Source organism: Nyctereutes procyonoides, unplaced genomic scaffold, assembly GCF_905146905.1.
Source record: "Nyctereutes procyonoides isolate TBG_1078 unplaced genomic scaffold, NYPRO_anot_genome, whole genome shotgun sequence".
Taxonomy (NCBI): domain Eukaryota; kingdom Metazoa; phylum Chordata; class Mammalia; order Carnivora; family Canidae; genus Nyctereutes; species Nyctereutes procyonoides.
In genome coordinates this window covers 17,331,613-17,350,648 of record NW_026575137.1, presented here as the reverse complement: position 1 = coordinate 17,350,648, position 19,036 = coordinate 17,331,613, and the positions used below count along the sequence as shown (strand labels likewise).

Sequence of the window (19,036 nt, the reverse complement as noted above, 5' to 3'; positions counted from 1 at the left end):
ACTGTCCTCTTCATGATGAACTCATATGCTATTCTGCACCATGCAGTTTTACCTTTAAGTCAGGAATGTTAAACTTTGAAGCAACAGCAAGATTATTGTTCTTCGAAGTTGCCGCGTGCAATTTCTCCCAAGTTTGCTGACATGTTTTCTCCCCAGGAGCAGATATAAGCCAGAACTCAGTCATATTTGTTACCAAGTATTTCTTCCAAAATCAAGAGTGACTCTGAAAGGTAAAACAAAACAAACAAAAAATATCTTTAATACCATTTGTTTCTAAAGTATTTCAGAGTCACAGGATAAGTGATAAATATTAACCTGTTTCAAAACTAATCCAACACTGGCAGATGATCCCAAACAAAGTCAAATTTACTTATCTGGAAGTAAATCCACATAAGTGGTAAAAGGAGATTTATTTTTATGTTATGAGGGAAAAAATGATAAAGACCAAACACATGGGCAGCCCCTGTGGTGCAGCGGTTTAGCGCCGCCTGCAGCCTGGGGTGTGATCCTGGAGACCCGGGATCGAGTCCCACGTCGGGCTTCCTGCATGGAGCCTGCTTCTCCCTCTGCCTGTGTCTCTGCCTCTCTCTTTGCTCTCTCTGAATGAATGAATAAATAAATTAAAAAAAAAAAGACCGAACACATGAAATATCTAGTATTGTTAAATTACAAAACATCCTAAAATGGGAATTATTCAAAGTGAGACTACTCAAAAATACCAGCTACCAACAAGTTTCATTTCACAAAAGTAGGAAAGTCATAAATGTATAGATTTATCTTAAACTTTGAAAACATAAAACCAAAATAGGAAATTTAAAAACATACGTAACTTTTACCTTTGGGGAGGAACTGAACAGTAGCCACCAAATAAATTTGTCACATCTTACTTAGCAAATCCTACAAAGTTATTAGCCAAGTGGGTCATTAACTTTAATCCATATTTGACATAAAGGAATCTTCTCAAAACCCTGGCATATATTTAGCTGCCATCAGAGGTTTGCAAATTTGAAAAAAAAAAACTTGCCAATTGGCCTTACACATAAAAATATGATTGGGGGGCAGTGATACTGGATCTGAGTGAGAGGCTGTGGATCCCCTTTCCAAAGAGTTCCATTAAGACACAACTAACCCTCTTCTACAATCTCCCTCCATTTCTCCCTCCCTCTCACAAGAAAAACAAAAGCCCAGAGCCAAATCTGTTCAGAATCTAAGTAGGTAAAGTACACAAAAACATAAAAACACCAAAAATATTACTGTACCATTATTTCCACTTTAATATGTCTTCATTAGAACCACCATAAACTTTCTTACTACCAGTGACTGTTTACGGTCTCCTAAATAGAAAATGACTGCCTTACAGAGTTGTCCTGATAACAAAATCATATAATGAATGTGAAAAGATTTGTAAATTTAAATTTCCTTTAAAATGTAAAGTATTATAGTCGTAATGGACTTTTATTAATTTCACTCAACCTATTTTTAGAATTGTAATGAAAGTAATCCTATGCAATTATTATACAACTGAAGGTGAACACAGATGCCATTCTATATACTTATTTTTTTCCAATTTCTGTTTATAGAGCATCTACTATATACCAGGTACTGTTGTAAGTGTTTTATACATTCAACACCTGTATGAGATACATATTATCCTCAACATTTACATATAAGAAATTCAGATAGGTTAAACTGGTATAAATATAGATGGTAGTATCAAATGACTATCTCAAAAATTCTACTCTAAAATGATTTTCCCAAAGTTAATGATAAAGATGCACTTAAGAGCTATACTTGGGATGCCTGGGTGGCTCAGCGGTTTAGCGCTTGCCTTTGGCCCATGATCCTGGAGTCCTGGGATCGAATCCCACATCGGGCTCCCTGAATGAGCCTGCTTCTCCCTCTGCCTGTGTCTCTGTCTCTCTCTGTCTCTCTCTCTCTCTCTGTCTCTCATGAATAAAAAAAAAAAAAAGAGCTATACTCTGGCAAATGGTCAACAAATTAAACACAGGCTTGTTAGTGATGGCAAGCCAAGACAAAGCATTCAGTCTGGCCAGGAAATAGTACAGCTTAACTGGCCATCCATAGAAGGAAGCCACTCAGAGCACCAAGTTCTAAAGCCATCCAAAGATAAGCTTTGACTTGGAAGCAAAAGCAAAAACAAAACCATCACTAGACTGAGAAACTTCAAATGTTAAATTTTAAAGCTATTATATAAAGATCATTCTATCTGTATTCTTTTCCAATTTAATTTTTTCATTCAACCTGTTTTTAGAATTATTCAAGGTGATCCACATGTGTAGTTCCTTCATTTTAATTGCTATACGGTATTTTATGAATAACCTAAAATTTATCATTCATTTTCCTTTGGAAGGATAGTCACATTTTACTTTTTTGCTATTACAAACAATTCTGCAGTGAACAAATTTGTGCATGTCTGTTTTTGTGAAAGGACAGATAGAAGTAAAACAGCTAAATGCGTATGATATAGATGTTGACAAATCTTTCCATGCTCCTATGCAATGTGACTGCCACTCCACCCATCAAAAGGTGGATTTTATTTCCCCTAATGTTGAATTTGGGCTGGCTTTGTGACTTATTCTGACCAAAAAAAAAACTCAAGGAAGCTACACTATGTGATTTCAGAGCCCAGGACTCAAAAGGCCTTGCAACTTCCACTTCTGTTTCTTGGATAGTCCTCAGACAACCATGGAAGGACGCCATGTACTCTAGTCTACTGGAAAATAAGAGGCCACATGGCCGAGAAACAGCAACACCGGGGCTGACAAACAGCATAAACTGCAAAATAGCTGAGTTTCTTGAAACTTCCAGCATAGTCAATATTCCAACTGAATGCAGCCTCACCAACAAGCCCAAGTGAAACAAGCAAAAGACGCACTGAGACAACCCACAGAATCAGGAGAAACAAGAAATCACTGTTTTAAGCCACTAAAGTTTGGGTTGGTTTGTTACACATGAGATAACTGACAAAAACCATCTTCAACTTTGCTGGGTACTGTCAAACTGTTCTCCAAAGCAGTTACCAACTTAAATTCCCACACGATGGTATACTTTGTTCAATTACGTCTTTACAGAAAGTACAGAGATATGCATGGGAGAAAAGTGCTTTAGATATGTATTTAAGATTTCTTTAAAAACTTTCTGGGACAAATATGGCAAAATATTAATACCTATTAAATCTAAGTAGTAAGTACATGGATGTCTGTCAATCTGAAATATTTGAGCTTTTCTGTATACTTGAAATACTTCAAAATTAAGTATTTTTATAAGAATGTAATTCCTTTGTGATAAAACAATGCTTAGCAAATTTCTGAAAATTATAATTTTAATGAGCTTCCAAATGGAATATCCAGAGAATAAAGCAGTATTGTTACTACACTAATCCTCTGAGCACAACTTTTGTTTTAATACTAGTAAAAATGTTTTCTGTTTATATTATGTTATGCCCAAGTATAATGATATATTGAACAAAAACCTTCTTGATGTCTCAGAATATTTAAAAAATATTTTAGGGTCAACATATTCAGCAATTCTAATCACATAAGGTTGTAAAAGTAAAAGCTTGGGCTACACCTATATAAACTACAGAATCCAACTCAGTAAGTCGTTTTTTAAAATTAAATTCCTTTTTTTTTTTTAAATTTTTTATTTATGATAGTCACAGAGAGACAGAGAGAGGCAGAGACACAGGCAGAGGGAGAAGCAGGCTCCATGCACCGGGAGCCCGATGTGGGATTCGATCCTGGGTCTCCAGGATCGCGCCCTGGGCCAAAGGCAGGCGCCAAACCACTGCGCCACCCAGGGATCCCTAAAATTAAATTCCTTATGAAATGTTGTGAGTCTATCTCCTGCTTCCCTGTCATCCCCTAATCCTATTCTCTACTGTACCTAGGTCACTTTACCTGCTCCAAATCTTGTTATCTTTTCACTTGCCTTTGGCCACTTCAGCTTTGGCTTTTCCCTATCTCTGGTCTCCTCCATCTAATATTCTTGCACCTATCAAATCTAGCTTTCTTAGCCCAAACACCAATTACACGACTACAATGAACTTTAAAATTCTTGGCAGATTAGAGAATCCAATAATATCTTTAAACTTCTTTTAGTAATCCAGATCTTTCTATGTGATGGTAGTTTTTGGAAATTTGAGGTTTTATTATAATTATCTATACAAATGGCTCTGTTAAAGTATATCTGATGATATTTTATACTTTTTCTCCCCCCAAATAGCAGGTGATTAATCAATTGTTAAGTTCTTATTTTAAAGTTACCCAAATTGCAGCTTCTTCAAAGACTAAAATAATATGAGCTATTACAACAGATTACCTATTATACCATTTCGAGTTCTAGAAAATCATTTTCATCCAACAGGTTTCCAAAGTATTTCAAGAAATAAGAAAAAGGACCCCACTTATCTATAAATACCTGCCGTACTATTTCATTGAGCTCGCATCAGGATCAAATGAAATAATGTCATGATAATCCTAAGCAAAAGTAGAGTCTAGTAATGCCTAAGAAAGGGGTGCCATGGGATCCCCGGGTGGCTCAGCGGTTTAACGCCTGCCTTCAGCCCAGGGTGTGATCCTGGAGTCCCAGGATCGAGTCCCACGTCGGGCTCCCTATATGGAGTCTGCTTCTCCCTCTGCCTAATGTCTCTGCCTCTCTCTCTCTCTCATGAATAAATAAATAAAATCTTTAAAAAAAAGAAAAGAAAAGAAAAGAAAAAAGAAAAGAAAAGAAAAGAAAAGAAAAGAAAAGAAAAGAAAAGAAAAGAAAAGAAAAGAAAAGAAAAGAAAAGAGGTGCCATGGCTGACTCAGTCAGTGGAACATGCAACTTTATCTCAGGGTGTGAGTTTAAGCCTCATGCTGGGTATAGAGATTATTAGAAAAATAATAAACTTAGAAATGTCTAGGAAACATACAGAAAGTTCTCTAATTCCATCTTTCAACTAGAGCCCTCTCTAGGGTCTGTTTGGCAATGAGGGGGAAGAGGTGTCCTCTATTTTTGGTACTGTGTTAATACAAAACTCCTCTGCTACCTCGTTTAATTCTAAAGACAGCCCTATGAGCTAGGCAGTACTTGGAGAGGTTACTAATTTACCAAGGTTACACAAGCGGCAAATGGGGTTCAAATCTCACTATGTCTGACTGTAAAGGCTATGTTCTTTCTATTGTGTCATGCTAGAAGAAAATGTTCTGCACTCAGACCCACCTGAGCTCTCCTATTTGGAGAGATGTAACCTTAAACCTTTTTGTCCTGTTTCCTTCCAGGCTCCAAGCAACCTGTATGCCCAAGGAATTCTGCTAGATAAAGGGACCTGCTCTGAGCTTCCCTTCCCTTTTCTATTCATCCAGGATCATCACAATTTCTAAAACAGCAACACTCAGCATCCCCAAACAATCCTAGCTCCCAGAAGGAACAATGATACCTCCAAACAAAAAAGTAAAATAAAATAAAATTAAATTAAATTACATTAAATTAAATTAATAAAATAAAATAAATTAAATTAAAATAAAATATAAAATAAAATAAAATAAAATAAAATAAAAGATTCAAGAGACCTGGAGATAAAATTTAAATTTAAAAAGAGACCTAGAGATCAGAGGAAAAAAAAAAAAAAGTACAAACTTTGGAGTCCATGATAGTTAAAATCCTAACTCACTAGTTTCCTCATCTGTGGAATACTACAAATCTCTTCACAGAGCTGCTGGAAGGAATCAACAAAATGATGAACATTAAGGAACCAACCATGAGAACAGCATTAGTAAGTCTTTTGCAAAATCCTTCTCTATTTCTGAACAATGTCCACTGTTATCCTGTGGACACAAGTCACAGAAAAAAAATTTTTCTGGGCAGCCCAGGTGGCTCAGTGGTTTAGCACCACCTTCAGCCCAGGGTGTGATCCTGGAGACCCAGGATCGAGTCCTACGTCAGGCTCCCTGCATGAAGCCTGCTTCTCCCTCTGCCTGTCTCTGCCCCTCCCTCCCTCCCTCCCTCCCTCCCTCCCTCCCTCTCTCTCTCTCTCTCTCTCTCTCTCTCTCTCTCTCTCTCTCCTCTGTCTCTCATGAATAAATAAATAAAATCTTAAAACAAAACAAAAAAAAAAACACAACTTTTTTTCCTTAAGGGGTGCCTGGCTGGTTCAGTTGGCAGAGATGTGACACCTGATCTCGGGGTCACTGAGTTCAAGCCTTGCATTGGGTGTAGAGCTTAATTAATTAGAGAAAAAATTCTCCTTGAAATTTAAGAAACTTTAAGCAGAGTTCCAACTAAAATTTATCTTTGCAGATGAATAGACGTATGTACTCTTTGGGATCAGAAAATGAAATCCAAAAAAAAAAAAAAAAAAGAAAGAAAATGAAATCCACCTTGCTAAACACATTTCCCCTTTTCTCTCAGCTACATGGAAACCATCTAAATTGAGTGTCCACCGGTTATCTTCTCATCAAAATCCTGGACATTTCCACCTCCTCTGAATGCTTCAAATAACTTCTGTTTTTATTCCTAATCATTTCCCTTTATTTCATCTTGTATATTGGAAGTCAGGCATAAATACAAACAAATCATATGTTAAGCAAAAGAGAAAATTAAAAGGCACCCCAATCAAATGCTGGAGTTCCTCAAGGCCCAGATCTAGGTCTAAGTTCCTCTGTTATATGTGGGTATAAGTGTGTGTAAACATGGCGCCTGGGTGGCTCAGTCAGTTAAGCGTCCAACTCTTGATTTCAGCTCAGGTCATGATCTCAGGGTTGTGGGATCAAACCCCGAGACGGACCCCACCCTCAGCCAGGAGCCCACTTCTCTTCTCTGCCCCAGTTCCTGTTCATGGCTGTCTGTCTCTCTCTCTAAAAAAAATTCTTTTAAAAATCTTTAAAACATTAAAAAAAGGTATGTGCATACTTTTTCTCTTAAAGATGTTATCTATATTCAAGGCGATTCCAAGCTAGACTGAACACTCTCCCAAATTTTTATATCCAGCCCAGGCCCCTCTGCTACATCTAGAGCTGTACCCAACAAGGCTCCTCAACCAACTATAAGATGTCTCCACTTGGATGCCTCAAAAGCATCCTAAAATCCAAATTTCTAGTCAAACTCATAATCTCTTCCCCCAAACCTTGTCCTTCTCCAGTGTTCCCTTAGTTACAGGTGTACCCCTGCAATATTAGGTAATTAGAATTGTCAAATGTCATCAAGATAACAGCCAATACTTGCTGGGCACTTCCTATTTACTACCACTAATCAAAACACTTCATATATATTAACTCACTTAGTATGTTTAAAACAACCTTATCAGGTGAGTAGTAGTTACAAAGAACCAAGGCACAGAAAGTGCCTCATAAATTAGAAATATGATATGTATCATATATCACGACAGCATATATATATGCTAAGAATGAAATGTATTATATGCTCTAATAACGTGTTCTTTTCAGTATTTCCCTGAGGGACACTTTTTATTAATGTCTTTCTTGCACATAAACTGCCCCTTAGAGTACGTGGAAACCATGACAGTTTTTGCTCACAACTCAGTATCCTCAGTGCCTGGCATAGAGGCCAGTAATGTAGAACCTCAAAAAGTATCTGAATTTTTTTTAAAAAAGACTTTGAGACAGAGAGAGAGTGCACATGCTCATGAGTGGGGGGAGGGGCAGTGGGAGAGGGAGAAGCAGACTCCCCACTAAGCAGAGAGCCCAATACAGGGCTCAATCCCAGGACCTGAGATCAAGACCTAAGTCAGGGTCAGACACTTAACTGACTGAGCCATCCAGGCATCCCTGAATATTCTTGAATGAATAACTGTGCGGACTAAATGAGATAATACAAAGCACCTGGTTTATAACTGGTTAGAGCTCTCTCTTCACTTCCCATGTATTTTTTAAAATCAACTTTATTGAAATATAATTTATATACAACAAAATGCACTCATTATAAAGGTACAGTTTGGTGAGTTTTTAACAAATGTACACATCTATAACCACCACCACAACTAAGATTAAAAATACTTCTGTCATCCCAAAGCCTTCCCTCATGGCCAGTCCCAGCCAATCCCTACTGCACTACCAGCCCGGAGCAGATGCTGATCTGCTGTCACACCAGAGATTAGTTTTGCCTGATCTAGAAGTTCATTGTAAATGGAAAATACAACATATACTCTTTTGTACCTGATCCATTTTGCTCAGCAAGTCTTTGATATTTGTCCATGTTATGTTTATCAGAGGTACATCGTTTTATTGTTTAATATTTCATTACATGAATGTATACTACAGTTTGCTTATTTATCTGTCCACTGATGGGACATTTAGACTGTTTCTGGTTTGGGACCATTGACAACAAAAGTGCTATGAACACTTTTTGTGAAAATGTATTTTCATTTCTCTTGCATAAACATCAGGAAGTGGAATTCCTGAACTGAATGATTTAGCATGTACGTTCCTTCCTAAGAAGCTACGTACGTAGCTAAGAAGCTCTGTCTCTCTCTGTCTCTCATGAATAAATAAATAAAATATTCAAAAACAAATATGCTTCCCGTGGCATAAGGAATATCTGCCTACTCCACAGCTTGGACTTCTCTTAGCTTCTTGAAACTGTGTTAAGTTTTCAACAAATTTGAAAAAAATTCACCCATTATCTTTTTCAATTTTTTTTCTGCTTCCCTATCTTTTTTTTTTTTTTTTTGAGACAAAAACCACATGTTAAACCACCTAGTATTGCTCCAAGTCAAAAAGCCTCTATTCATTTTTTTCAGTTGTTTCGGTATGCTTCAGTTCAGGTACACTCTTGCTCTATCTTCTAGGGTGCTAACTTTTCTTTACAGTATTCTGCTATTCATCTCACAAAGTGAATTTTCATTTTAGATATATTTTTCAGCTTTTTAAGTTCCATTTTTTAAAAAGTAGACTTGAAAGCAGGGTTTGACTATAGTAATCCTGTAGGCTCAACAATGAAAATGTATTGGTAATAAGGAGATAAATGTTCATTTTAGTTAAAAAACAAAAAAAGGATCAGATGGAGCTTGAATAAATGTTCCCTATATTCATACATGTGTCATTAATTTGGAAATGTATGGCATGCTAACATGATTGATAAAATGTAAATTTTAAAGCATTAAAAAAAACATAACTTGCCATTATTGACATCCCCAGTATTGCTAGTTCTACAATACAGAAATTATTTTGTTCTGTAGAGTTTAGAAATCTTATACATCAACGTACTTTTTGCACACTTTCTATGGCAGGCTATAAACACAGTAAGTGCTCCAATACTTACCTCACTTTAATGCTGTCAAGAAATCAAGAGTCCTTTGCAACCACCTTTCACAGTAAATAAAATTGCACAATAAATTAAGATTGAAAGTGGTTTACATGCAAAACCACCTCCTTTTCAGTCCTTGAAAATACCAGGTTTACTAAAGTGGCCTATTTCAACAAGCACAAGAAGAAATACCTTACATGTCAGTGAAATATCACTCTATTCCAACTACAATACATCAACTTTTAAAAGAACTGACCAGTGCAAAAGATCTACCACAATCCATTCATTTAAAAAAGTTATCATATCCTACCTTAGAAATTGTTAACACCATACAAATCAAAACTAAGAACTGTTTCCTCTTTCAATGTTAAATTCTGCCCTTCAAAACAGAAGCCTCTTAGCTGAGATTGTGGGAAGGGCCTACTAATACTAAAATTTGTTTAAAAGTTTCCAATAATTAAAAGGAGAATTTTACCCTTCAAGGAGTAGTTTCATGATTCATATAGAATGAAATTTAAAAACTGTCAGAACACGGGCACCCCCGGTGGCGCAGCGGTTTAGCGCTGCCTGCAGCCCGGGGTCTGATCCTGGAGACCCAGGGTCGAGTCCCGTGTCAGGCTCCCTGCATGGAGCCCGCTTCTCCCTCTGCCTGTGTCTCTGCCTCTCAGTCTCTCTCTCTCTCTGAATAAATAAATTTAGAAAAAAATGTTTAAAAAAATAAAAATAAAAACTGTCAGAACATATACCTTCTTTAAATAAATCTTAATTTTTGCCTTTGTCTTCAACTGAAATATTTAAAATTGCTCCATAATCCCATTACAGATTATCTGAATTTCATGCCATAAATACATTTAAGTATGTAAGACAATGTTTTCTTCAATAAACATATTTTATAAGCTACCATCTTTTTTTAAAAGATTTGAGAGGGAGAGGGAGAATCTCAAGCAATTCCCAGCTAAGCACAGAGCCCGATGCAGGACTTGATCCCATAACCCGCAAGTTCATGACTTGAGCCGAAAAACAGAGTCCAATGCTTAACTGAGGCACCCAGGTACCCCTAAACTACCATCTTTTTCACAGTTGACTGGAAATAAATTTGTAAAAGCCAAGCCTTAACTTTTGCAATAGACATGTCATAAAAACTGAAATGTGCAGAGGAGGGGCAGTTAGGGAAATTTTCTTGTAATTTCTGATTAAGCTAGATGAATTGGCAGACATCGAAGGAGAGCACTGTATACCTATTATGGAAAGTAATCATCAAGACCTCAGCTCCCAGAGACTTCCTCTCTGCCACAGGCAACTCAGCAATGACCCAAGAACAAACAATTCCTTCCAAGCCAGGGGAATCCCTGAACCTACACTCATGGTTCCCAAAGTCTTACTTCCCTTTTCTTTTGGGCTGACATTTTATAACAGTGATTAGACCACAATATCACATTCCACCATTAGATGCTTATATCTCTAACACAATGCGGCCTAAAATTCATCAAGTTATAGACTTAAAACAAGTTCGTTTTTCCCAATTCATCACTCTAGTAAGCTTAAGATTCTGTTTATTGTATTGTAGTGACAACCACTTACTGAGCAGGCACTATGTGATAAGCACTTCAATATGCCATGCAATTGTGTTTTTCTTCACAGATGTTATTATTACCCCCACCTGTAGATGAAAGAAGAGTTAATGAAATTATCTGCCTAAGATCACACAGCCACTGACTATACACATTTTACATGCTAATGAAAACACTGCTCTTAACTTCTATACCCCCAACATCTAACATGCACTCAAATATCTGTCCAACAAATAAATGGTAGCATTGCATGCAAGTGTTTTGTAAGCAAATGGTACCTCTCTCCTCCAGGAGGAGTTTGGAAATGTACGGAACATTTTAGGTTCTCCCAACATGGAGGCTGCTAACTGCATTTAGTGAAGTGGGCGGCCACACAACAGACAATTCTGTCCAAAACGCCAGTAGGTAGCACCCAGACAAAAACACTGAACTATAGCCCAGTTCATAAAGAAAACCCTTCATGGTAAAGTGAACCCACCTATTAATCAGCTTAATTTACAAATAACTTCCTATTCATCAACAATTTGCTTGCAGTATCTTTAAAAATACACCAGTTTCTTTCTATAAAACACCATTTTTGTACTTTCAAATCTACACACACCTTATTTTAGATAAAGACCAAATGCTCTTTCATCCTCTGCTATAATTATACCAAAGCACCTCTCCTCCACTGCCCACCTGGCTCCTTTTTAAACTCAATAAATGTATAGCAGATTCACACAGTGATATAACATTAGAAGTATATTTCCCAGGAAAAATAATTTTGCTTCATTATCAAGATTATATTTTGAAATTTCTAGTTCCAATGGTCACTCGTGTCAGTAAGAAATTTTAGAATGCACCAAGCTATCTTTCCAAGGGCACTATATTAATGGTTTCTATATGTCTTAAAAATGTCAATGAATGAGACTCTAACATGAATTAGTTTATAACTAAAATAGCGTATAATTCCACATCCAAAGGGTGAAAAAGGTCGGGAAGCCCGGGTGGCTCAGCGGTTTAGCACCTGCCTCCAGCCCAGGGCATGATCCTGGAGTCCCAGGATCATGTCCCACATCAGGCTCCCTGTGAGGAGCCTGCTTCTCCCTCTGCCTGTGTCTCTGCCTCTCTGTGTGTGTCTCTCATGAATAAATAAATAAAATCTTTTTTTTAAAAAAAAAAAGGGTGAAAAAGATTTACTTCTGCAGACAGATCAAAATACATACAAGAATAAAATTTAACTAGGAGATACTTAAAACCATAGGTGCCCCTAAACAGACTCAAGTTCAATAGGAAGACTGCTTCTGAACTGGTGGACTACAAAGCAATTCTTCTGCAAAGGTTTATTTTGGCATTCCAGTTTTGTTCTTTGGCCAATAGAATCATTTCATTAGTTATGGAAATAATCACAGAATCAAATTTTTGAAGCCCTTAATTTTTCTTTTTTTGGTTGTAAAAGCCAGTGTAAATGTGGCTGCTAAGACTGATATGCCAACAATTAAAAACAAGTATCTCCTGCCCAGTTTTAAAAGCAGAATTACACTAATTACCTAGCTCTCAGCATTTACTTCAGTCTGATCCTGAGTACTGTTTCTTTAGATTTTATCTAGTCCCTGCAAGATACACCAAAAGAGAAAAGGATCTGGGAGTTCTAAGACACAACCTCAAGGCTCAGTCTTCGGCACAACTTGAGACTTGCTTGTTGCCAAAGAACCGTGATTGACAACCTAAGCACTTTGAGCTCCACTTTGTTGCTCATTATCTCCTCCAGCTGAACTGTGAATTGACTGGCTTTACCCAAGCTTACAGAAAAGCAGTTTTTAAAACACTGACCACTACTGCCAAATCCTTTGACGGTGTCCTAATCGAAAAAGTTCACCAAAAGTGCTGAATCAAAGATTACAACTTACTTCAGGAAAACTCATCCTTCTCTCTAGATATGATTGTGGTTAAGTATTATGTAGGTAATCAGCAGGAACAATACACCAGCAGTCAGCACACTGTGGCACTTATGCCAGACTGAGACAAATCTGTTTCTAGTTCCAAGGATCTGGATAGGTTCCTATCCATAAAATGAAATGCATTTTCATCTACTCTCTCTCAAAGACCTATGAGAACAAAATAAACATGAAAGGTAATGGAATCCACTCTGTTACTCTTATTCAATAAAAGGTATTGAGGAGGAGATAACATTACCAAAGGGTAAGTCTGGAAGGCCAGAACAGATTTTTACAAAGGAATCTCCAGTCAACCCCCAAATGATCCAGCCTCCCCTGTCAAGGCTGCTGAGGGGGTAGTTGTAACTGTACCTCAGTGAAGGGTCAAAATGGAATCTAATCATTCTTTCCCTTCCCCAACTCCTTAGCTCTTCTAGAAGTGAATATGGTTAAAACTCCTTAATTCCTTAGTGGAGAGAGAAGGTATCCTGCCTTCAAATCCTTCACCGGCTCTCCATTTCCTATAGGAGGAAACTTAAATTGCTTTGCCATCTCTTGGCAGGAATTACAACAACGTCCTCCCAAAGTGATTTCCCCTCATTCACTTTTGCACTCTCCACATTCTCTACATACATACATACATACATACATAAATGACATGTCTAACTCACTCTACTGTCTATCATCTTCACTGGCTTCCCTTTGTTTTTAGGATAAAAGCCCTGCTGGGCCTGATCCCAGCCTTCCCCTGTCTCTCTCACATAGTTCCCTCCAGATTCGACCCTGCTAGTACCCCTACAACTTCTCAAAAGCTTTATTCCTCTTCACATTTCAGGGCATTGACATACGCTGTTCCTTCTGTATGGAACATTTTTACTCACGCCTTCACATCCTTTATAGCCTCTTTTCAGATGTCAGTTTGAAAGTTATATGCACGAAAAAGTCTATTTTGAACTTTCTATGAAGGCCATGTCCTTTACAAACTTTCATACCACTCTTATTTCTTCCAAGCACATTTTACACTTGCATAATTATTTACTAAAACCCATCTCACCCACTTGACTGTAGCTCTATGACAGAGATCCTGTTTTCTAAATCTCAGTACCAGCATAGTATTTGATATACAGCTCAATATAGATCAGTTGCATGAATGAGTAAATATCATCCAAAGCTTTCATTATCTGACCTCAACTTTATTTTTCACTTCTCTGCAATTCAAATCCACCACAAACCTAGACTTTTAACTTCCCTAGGTGCACTCTTTCTTCTCATCTTCAGGCCTTCTAATCCTGTGGCTTTCCCTACCTAGAAGGTTCTCGTTTCTCACCACCGGTTCAAATCCCACTGGCTTGCAAAGCTCCAACCCCAGTTATCTTTCCTCCAGGATATTTCCTGATAGCGTCAGTTCATACCTCTGTCCCTGCTCCACAATTCCAAAGCACTTGGCATTTTTTTTTATAATTACATATAACCTCATAGTACTTCAACGTGTCTTGTGTCTCAGCCTTGGTGGGAACTCCTAAGGCTGAACTGTTTACAGCCCCACTCCTGCACTCCCAGAGCAGTGCTAAGTACTGAGCTCTCACTGAAATATTTGATTTTTCCCTAACATACCAGCTTTTTCCTCTGAAAAGAATAAGAGCTTCTCTTTACTCGTTTCTCAGGTGATTCAATTTGCCTTATGGGATTCTCCCCTCAAGTTCCTTTACGGGGGTTTCTTGCCTACCCTTCCCCCATCCTAATAAAAAGTGATTTAAGTTCTCTGGATTCTTGTCCCTTCCCTTGCCTACAAAGACCCTGCATCCTCTGTGAGAGTACAGTGCCTACAGCGAGGGGCTCCCAGACCCCTGAACCTGCCATCTCCCTACTCACAAGCGCGTACACCCAGTGAAGGCTCTAGAGCTCGCTGTGACCTCACACACACCACCCCAGATCCCCATCTGGGCCACTCTGTCACATTTCATCCCTCTCGATCAAGGGGCGTGGATTCGCTCCCCCCCCCCCCCGCATCCCTTTCTAATGAGAAATGTCCTAGACCCTCAGTGTTTCTCCTTCTGCCTCGGCTACTAGGGCCATTTCTTTTTCCCTTCTTCCTCTTCCTCAGAAAAAGAACCCACGCGCAAGATTTCAACAAACCGGCGTCGAGAAAACAGACACAACCACCCAGCCAGCTTCAACGCCACAGCCTCGGCCCCTGCACCCACCCCCGTTCCTCCCGGACGGCGACCGCGGTGCAAGGTTCGGCCCGACCAGGACTCCCCACCCGGGGCAGCCATCGCTCACTGACCCAGGAAGCTGTCAAACAGCGAAGTGGCTTCACTAACAGCTACGGAGGCGGACAGCCTTGCGGACGTTAACGGCTCAGCGCTCCATCCCTCCCGGCCCTAAGCGGCGGCCTCACGGCTTTCCGACCCCAGCGCTACGGGGCAAGTCACGTGCCAGCCGGAGCAGTCAGCTGACCGCGGCGCGCGCCGCTTCGCCTACGCGGGCGCCACTGCGCAGCCGCCGCCGCCGCCGCCGCCGCGACCGTCCGCCGAGGGCGGGGCGGGGCGGGGCGGGGCGGCGCGGAGCTTCCGACAGCCTGGGAGACCGGGAGGGCTGGAGGCCGCCGCTCGGGTGGGGTGGGGTGGGGTGGGGTGGGGTGGGGCTCTCCGCCTGCCCCGGGCCCTGGCGCCGTCTGGCCCGCCCCTGGTGACCGTCACCGCCAGCGTCCCCGACGCGACCCCGCTTTTTCAGGTTTCTGCGGGTCGGGCTTTGTGTCCAGCAGCCGACACGGGCTACTCCACGCGGGGTTTCTGCGGGCGGCCCCGTTTTCTGAGTAATAGCCTTAATCGTTTACTTCAGCTGATTCACATTTTCCTTCCGGTCCACTTCCAGTTAATTCCATAAATGTTCGTGGAGCATTTGCTGCGCACGGCAGGCATTCTGCTAATTTTTTTTCAAGGGCTTTATCTTCCAGAGCGATGCACTTCTTGCCCTGAGAGGGCATGTTATCTAGTTCAGGAGTGTGTGTGGCGTGTGATAAACATCACAATGGTTGAAACCACATTACATGATGGGAAACCAAGAAAGGTTTCGGGACAGAGATGTGGACGAGGAAAAGCACATCCTGGGGGCTGGGGGCGGGGGGAGGTGGTGGGAGAGAAGAAGGAAGCAAGCGCTCTTCCGAACCCTGCGTGTTTCTTTGGCTTGGGAAAATAAGGAGGTCATATTCTCATTTAGAACTTAGTTTTAGAAACGATAGAGAACTTTAGGATTTTCTAGTCTTTTTAGATTTGTAGATGAGGAAAGTGAAGAACCAGAGGTCACAGAGCTGGTTAGCACAGGGGCATAAACATATCTGTCTTAAATCCCGGCTGTACTACTAACTAACTGTGTGACCTCAGGCCGCTAACGTTCAGCCTTCTTCACCTACGAAACGGTGGTAACGATACACACCTTTTAGACGTATTGTGAGGGTTGAAGGAAGTATGCTGTTAGCACAGTGTCTGGCAGAGGAAACACCAGGAAAGGGTCACCGGTATTACTGTAGGTGACAGGACCAGGTGTTCTGAGCTATTCCATGCCTTTTCTGCTCTTGTGTCCCTGGAGAAACTCAACACAGAATTTCTTAAAGCCTCAATATTAAATTGGACAGAAAGCGACAACCAACCAAACCATCCCCAACCAGATGCTTCACCAGTTCTGGATGAAGTTCAGGCAATTCCAACAACCAGTTCTATAACACAGCTTTGGAAACTTGTCAGGAATTCCAAAAGCCTTATCTGGCATCACAAAAGTGGGCCTAAAGGCAATATTTTGTTGGCACTGTACTGTCCAATAAAACCTCCTTCAATGATGGAAATGCTGTTCTGTGCTGTCGATATGGAACCCACTAGCCTTACGGGGCTGCTGAGCAGTTGAAATGTGGCTGGTGTGACCAAAACAATTTTAAGTTTTATTTCACTTTAATTAAAATTCAAATACACGCAAGAGGTTAGCAACTGCTTTGGACAGTGCAATTTTAGGGTCTGCATTTGAAACCTTTTGGAGTTTTTTGTTTGTATGTGGCCCTGAAGCAGAATTCTCATCTCAGTTTCTTAAATTTTAAACTCAAGTGCATCCACTTCTAGACCTCCTGATACTTTCCAATGTTTTAAACACTGGAACAACGGGTGGCTCAGCAGTTTAGCGCTTGCCTTTGGCCCAGGGCATGATCCTGGAGTCCTGGGATTGAGTCCCGCATCGGGCTCCCTGCGTGGAGCCTGCTTCTCCCTCTGCCTGTGTCTCTGCCTCTCTCTCATGAATAAATAAATAAATTCGTAAAAAAAAAAACGTGATACTTGAGAGGCAGTGTAACGTAGCGCTCAATAAATGTTAGCTCTAATTATTATTAGGTCTAGCCTATCTCATTAAAAAATCTAGCAAGCATATTTAATATAAGCAGCACATGATTGCTTTCTAATACCTTCTAATAGTAAGAGAATGTTTTGCAAAAAGAGGAAGCTCACTTTTCTATAATACAGGTAGGATCATGCTAAGTATGTCAGTATGTATAGCAGACATGCCACACTTTTCCCTCCATTTCCAACTGTCTATATACTCCCCATTAGGAAGTACCTTCTGAGCTTAAAGGCACTGAAAAAATGCATAGAGAATACCTAATTATTCCTAACAATTTTTTCAAGGAAAAAGATAAATGTTTTAATTAAAGTGGGGGAAGTATTTGAAACTAATAGCACAATAGAAATAAAAAAATCACTTCGCCCTCCTATAATATAAATATCTTGAAAGTTGGTACTGGTATCTCCCTGAGAAAAGGAAATGTGCTTGCTTAGGAAAACACTTTGATAAATTAGCAAAACAGAAGATAAACTGAGCTTGGGTAAATGGAGACAGGCCAAAGACATAACTAAACTAGTTTTCAGACTGGAAAAAAACAGAATTGGGGTGAAGAGGTTGGAGGAAAGCATAGGGAAGTGAAAGGAAAAGAGAAGAGAAAAAAAGCAACATGATTAAAGGGCTGACAAAAGCAAGAGTGCTCAGAACTCCAATTGAGATTGCCTTGATGTAAATCTTTTGCCATCTGCCCAAATTTTTAATAAAGCCTAAGCTTCATATATGCTTTTGGTTTGTAGAAATTTCTACTATCAGGTTACATTACATAAAGAGCTCACATGGATAAGAACAATCAACAAGACTCCCAACACAAAAGTGAAGAAAAGACACAATTAGGGAAGGAAGAAACACCACTAGCTAAAAACGGGAAAATATTCACCCTAACTAGTGTTCAAAAATATAAATAAGACAAGGGCCACCTGGATGCAGTTGGTTGAGCCTCCAACCCCTGGTTTCAGCTCAGGTCATGATCTCAGGGTCCTGAGATCCAGCCCTATATCCAGCTCTGCGTTTAGCATGAAGTCTGCTTAGAGTTTCTCCCTCCTTCTCCTTCTGCCCCTCCCCCCTGCACTCTGTCTCTGTCTCTCTCTTTCAAATAAATAAATCTTATGTAAATAAGACGGTACAAGTATCTACAAAAATATATAAATATAAATGAGAACTTATATTAGCAAAGGTAGAAATGTATACATAACAACCAATGCTGATGAGAATGTGGTATGATAGACTCTCATACTGCTAGCAGAAACGTAAACTTCTACGGTCAGCAATTTGACTAATGAAAGTGAAGGCTTAAAAAGGTTTGTCTATTTGATCTACATTAGGATGGAAGTAATTCACAAGATAGGAAAATCTTTATGCATAATATGTCCATTATATCATAATATCTGTTGTCATCAACAATGATATCAATTAAAGATTTAGTTGAAGAACTAAGCCCCCTATGAAGGTGAAGTGTTGAAAATGGTTTGAGGTTTATATCTTGAATGTTTGGAGTTTAATATTCATAATTAATGAATAGAATACACTAAACCAGTGGTTCTCAATCAGGATATTTGGCAATGTCTGGAGATGTTTTTGCTTGTCACAACCTGTGAGGAGAGGGATATGACAAGTATTTAGTGAGTAGAAACTAGGGATGCTGCTAAACATCCTACAATGCACAGGACAGCCTCCACAACAAAGGATTATCTGATCCAAAATATCAATAGTGCTAAGAAATGAAAATTCTAGTACTAGACCTTATGATATTCTCAGATTCCAAAGGTTATTCTTTAAAAGATTTATTTATTTGTCATTTGTTTATTTATTTTAGAGAGAGAGAGAGAGAGAGAGAGCATGTGGGGGGGGGCAAAGGGAGAGAGAAACTTTAGCAGACTCCATGCTGAGCATGGAACCTGGCA

General features: G+C 39.6%; 1 protein-coding gene across 2 annotated transcripts in view; it reads right to left on the bottom strand.

The window, feature by feature from the left end:
* The window catches only part of ATP6V1C1 (ATPase H+ transporting V1 subunit C1), a 40,934-nt gene extending 25,733 nt beyond the window's left edge, over positions 1-15,201 (bottom strand). Inside the window, exons 1-3 of one of the 2 annotated variants that reach the window (XM_055303466.1) lie at positions 15,043-15,201; positions 10,850-10,928; positions 53-223 (exon numbers count right to left, since the gene is read on the bottom strand). In XM_055303466.1, the coding sequence (XP_055159441.1) occupies positions 53-184 (132 nt within the window). In that variant the 5' untranslated portion in view covers positions 185-223; positions 10,850-10,928; positions 15,043-15,201. The remainder of the gene's footprint in view (positions 1-52; positions 224-10,849; positions 10,929-15,042) is intronic. The other variant, XM_055303465.1, reaches the window with a different exon arrangement.
* Positions 15,202-19,036: the final 3,835 nt, after the last annotated feature.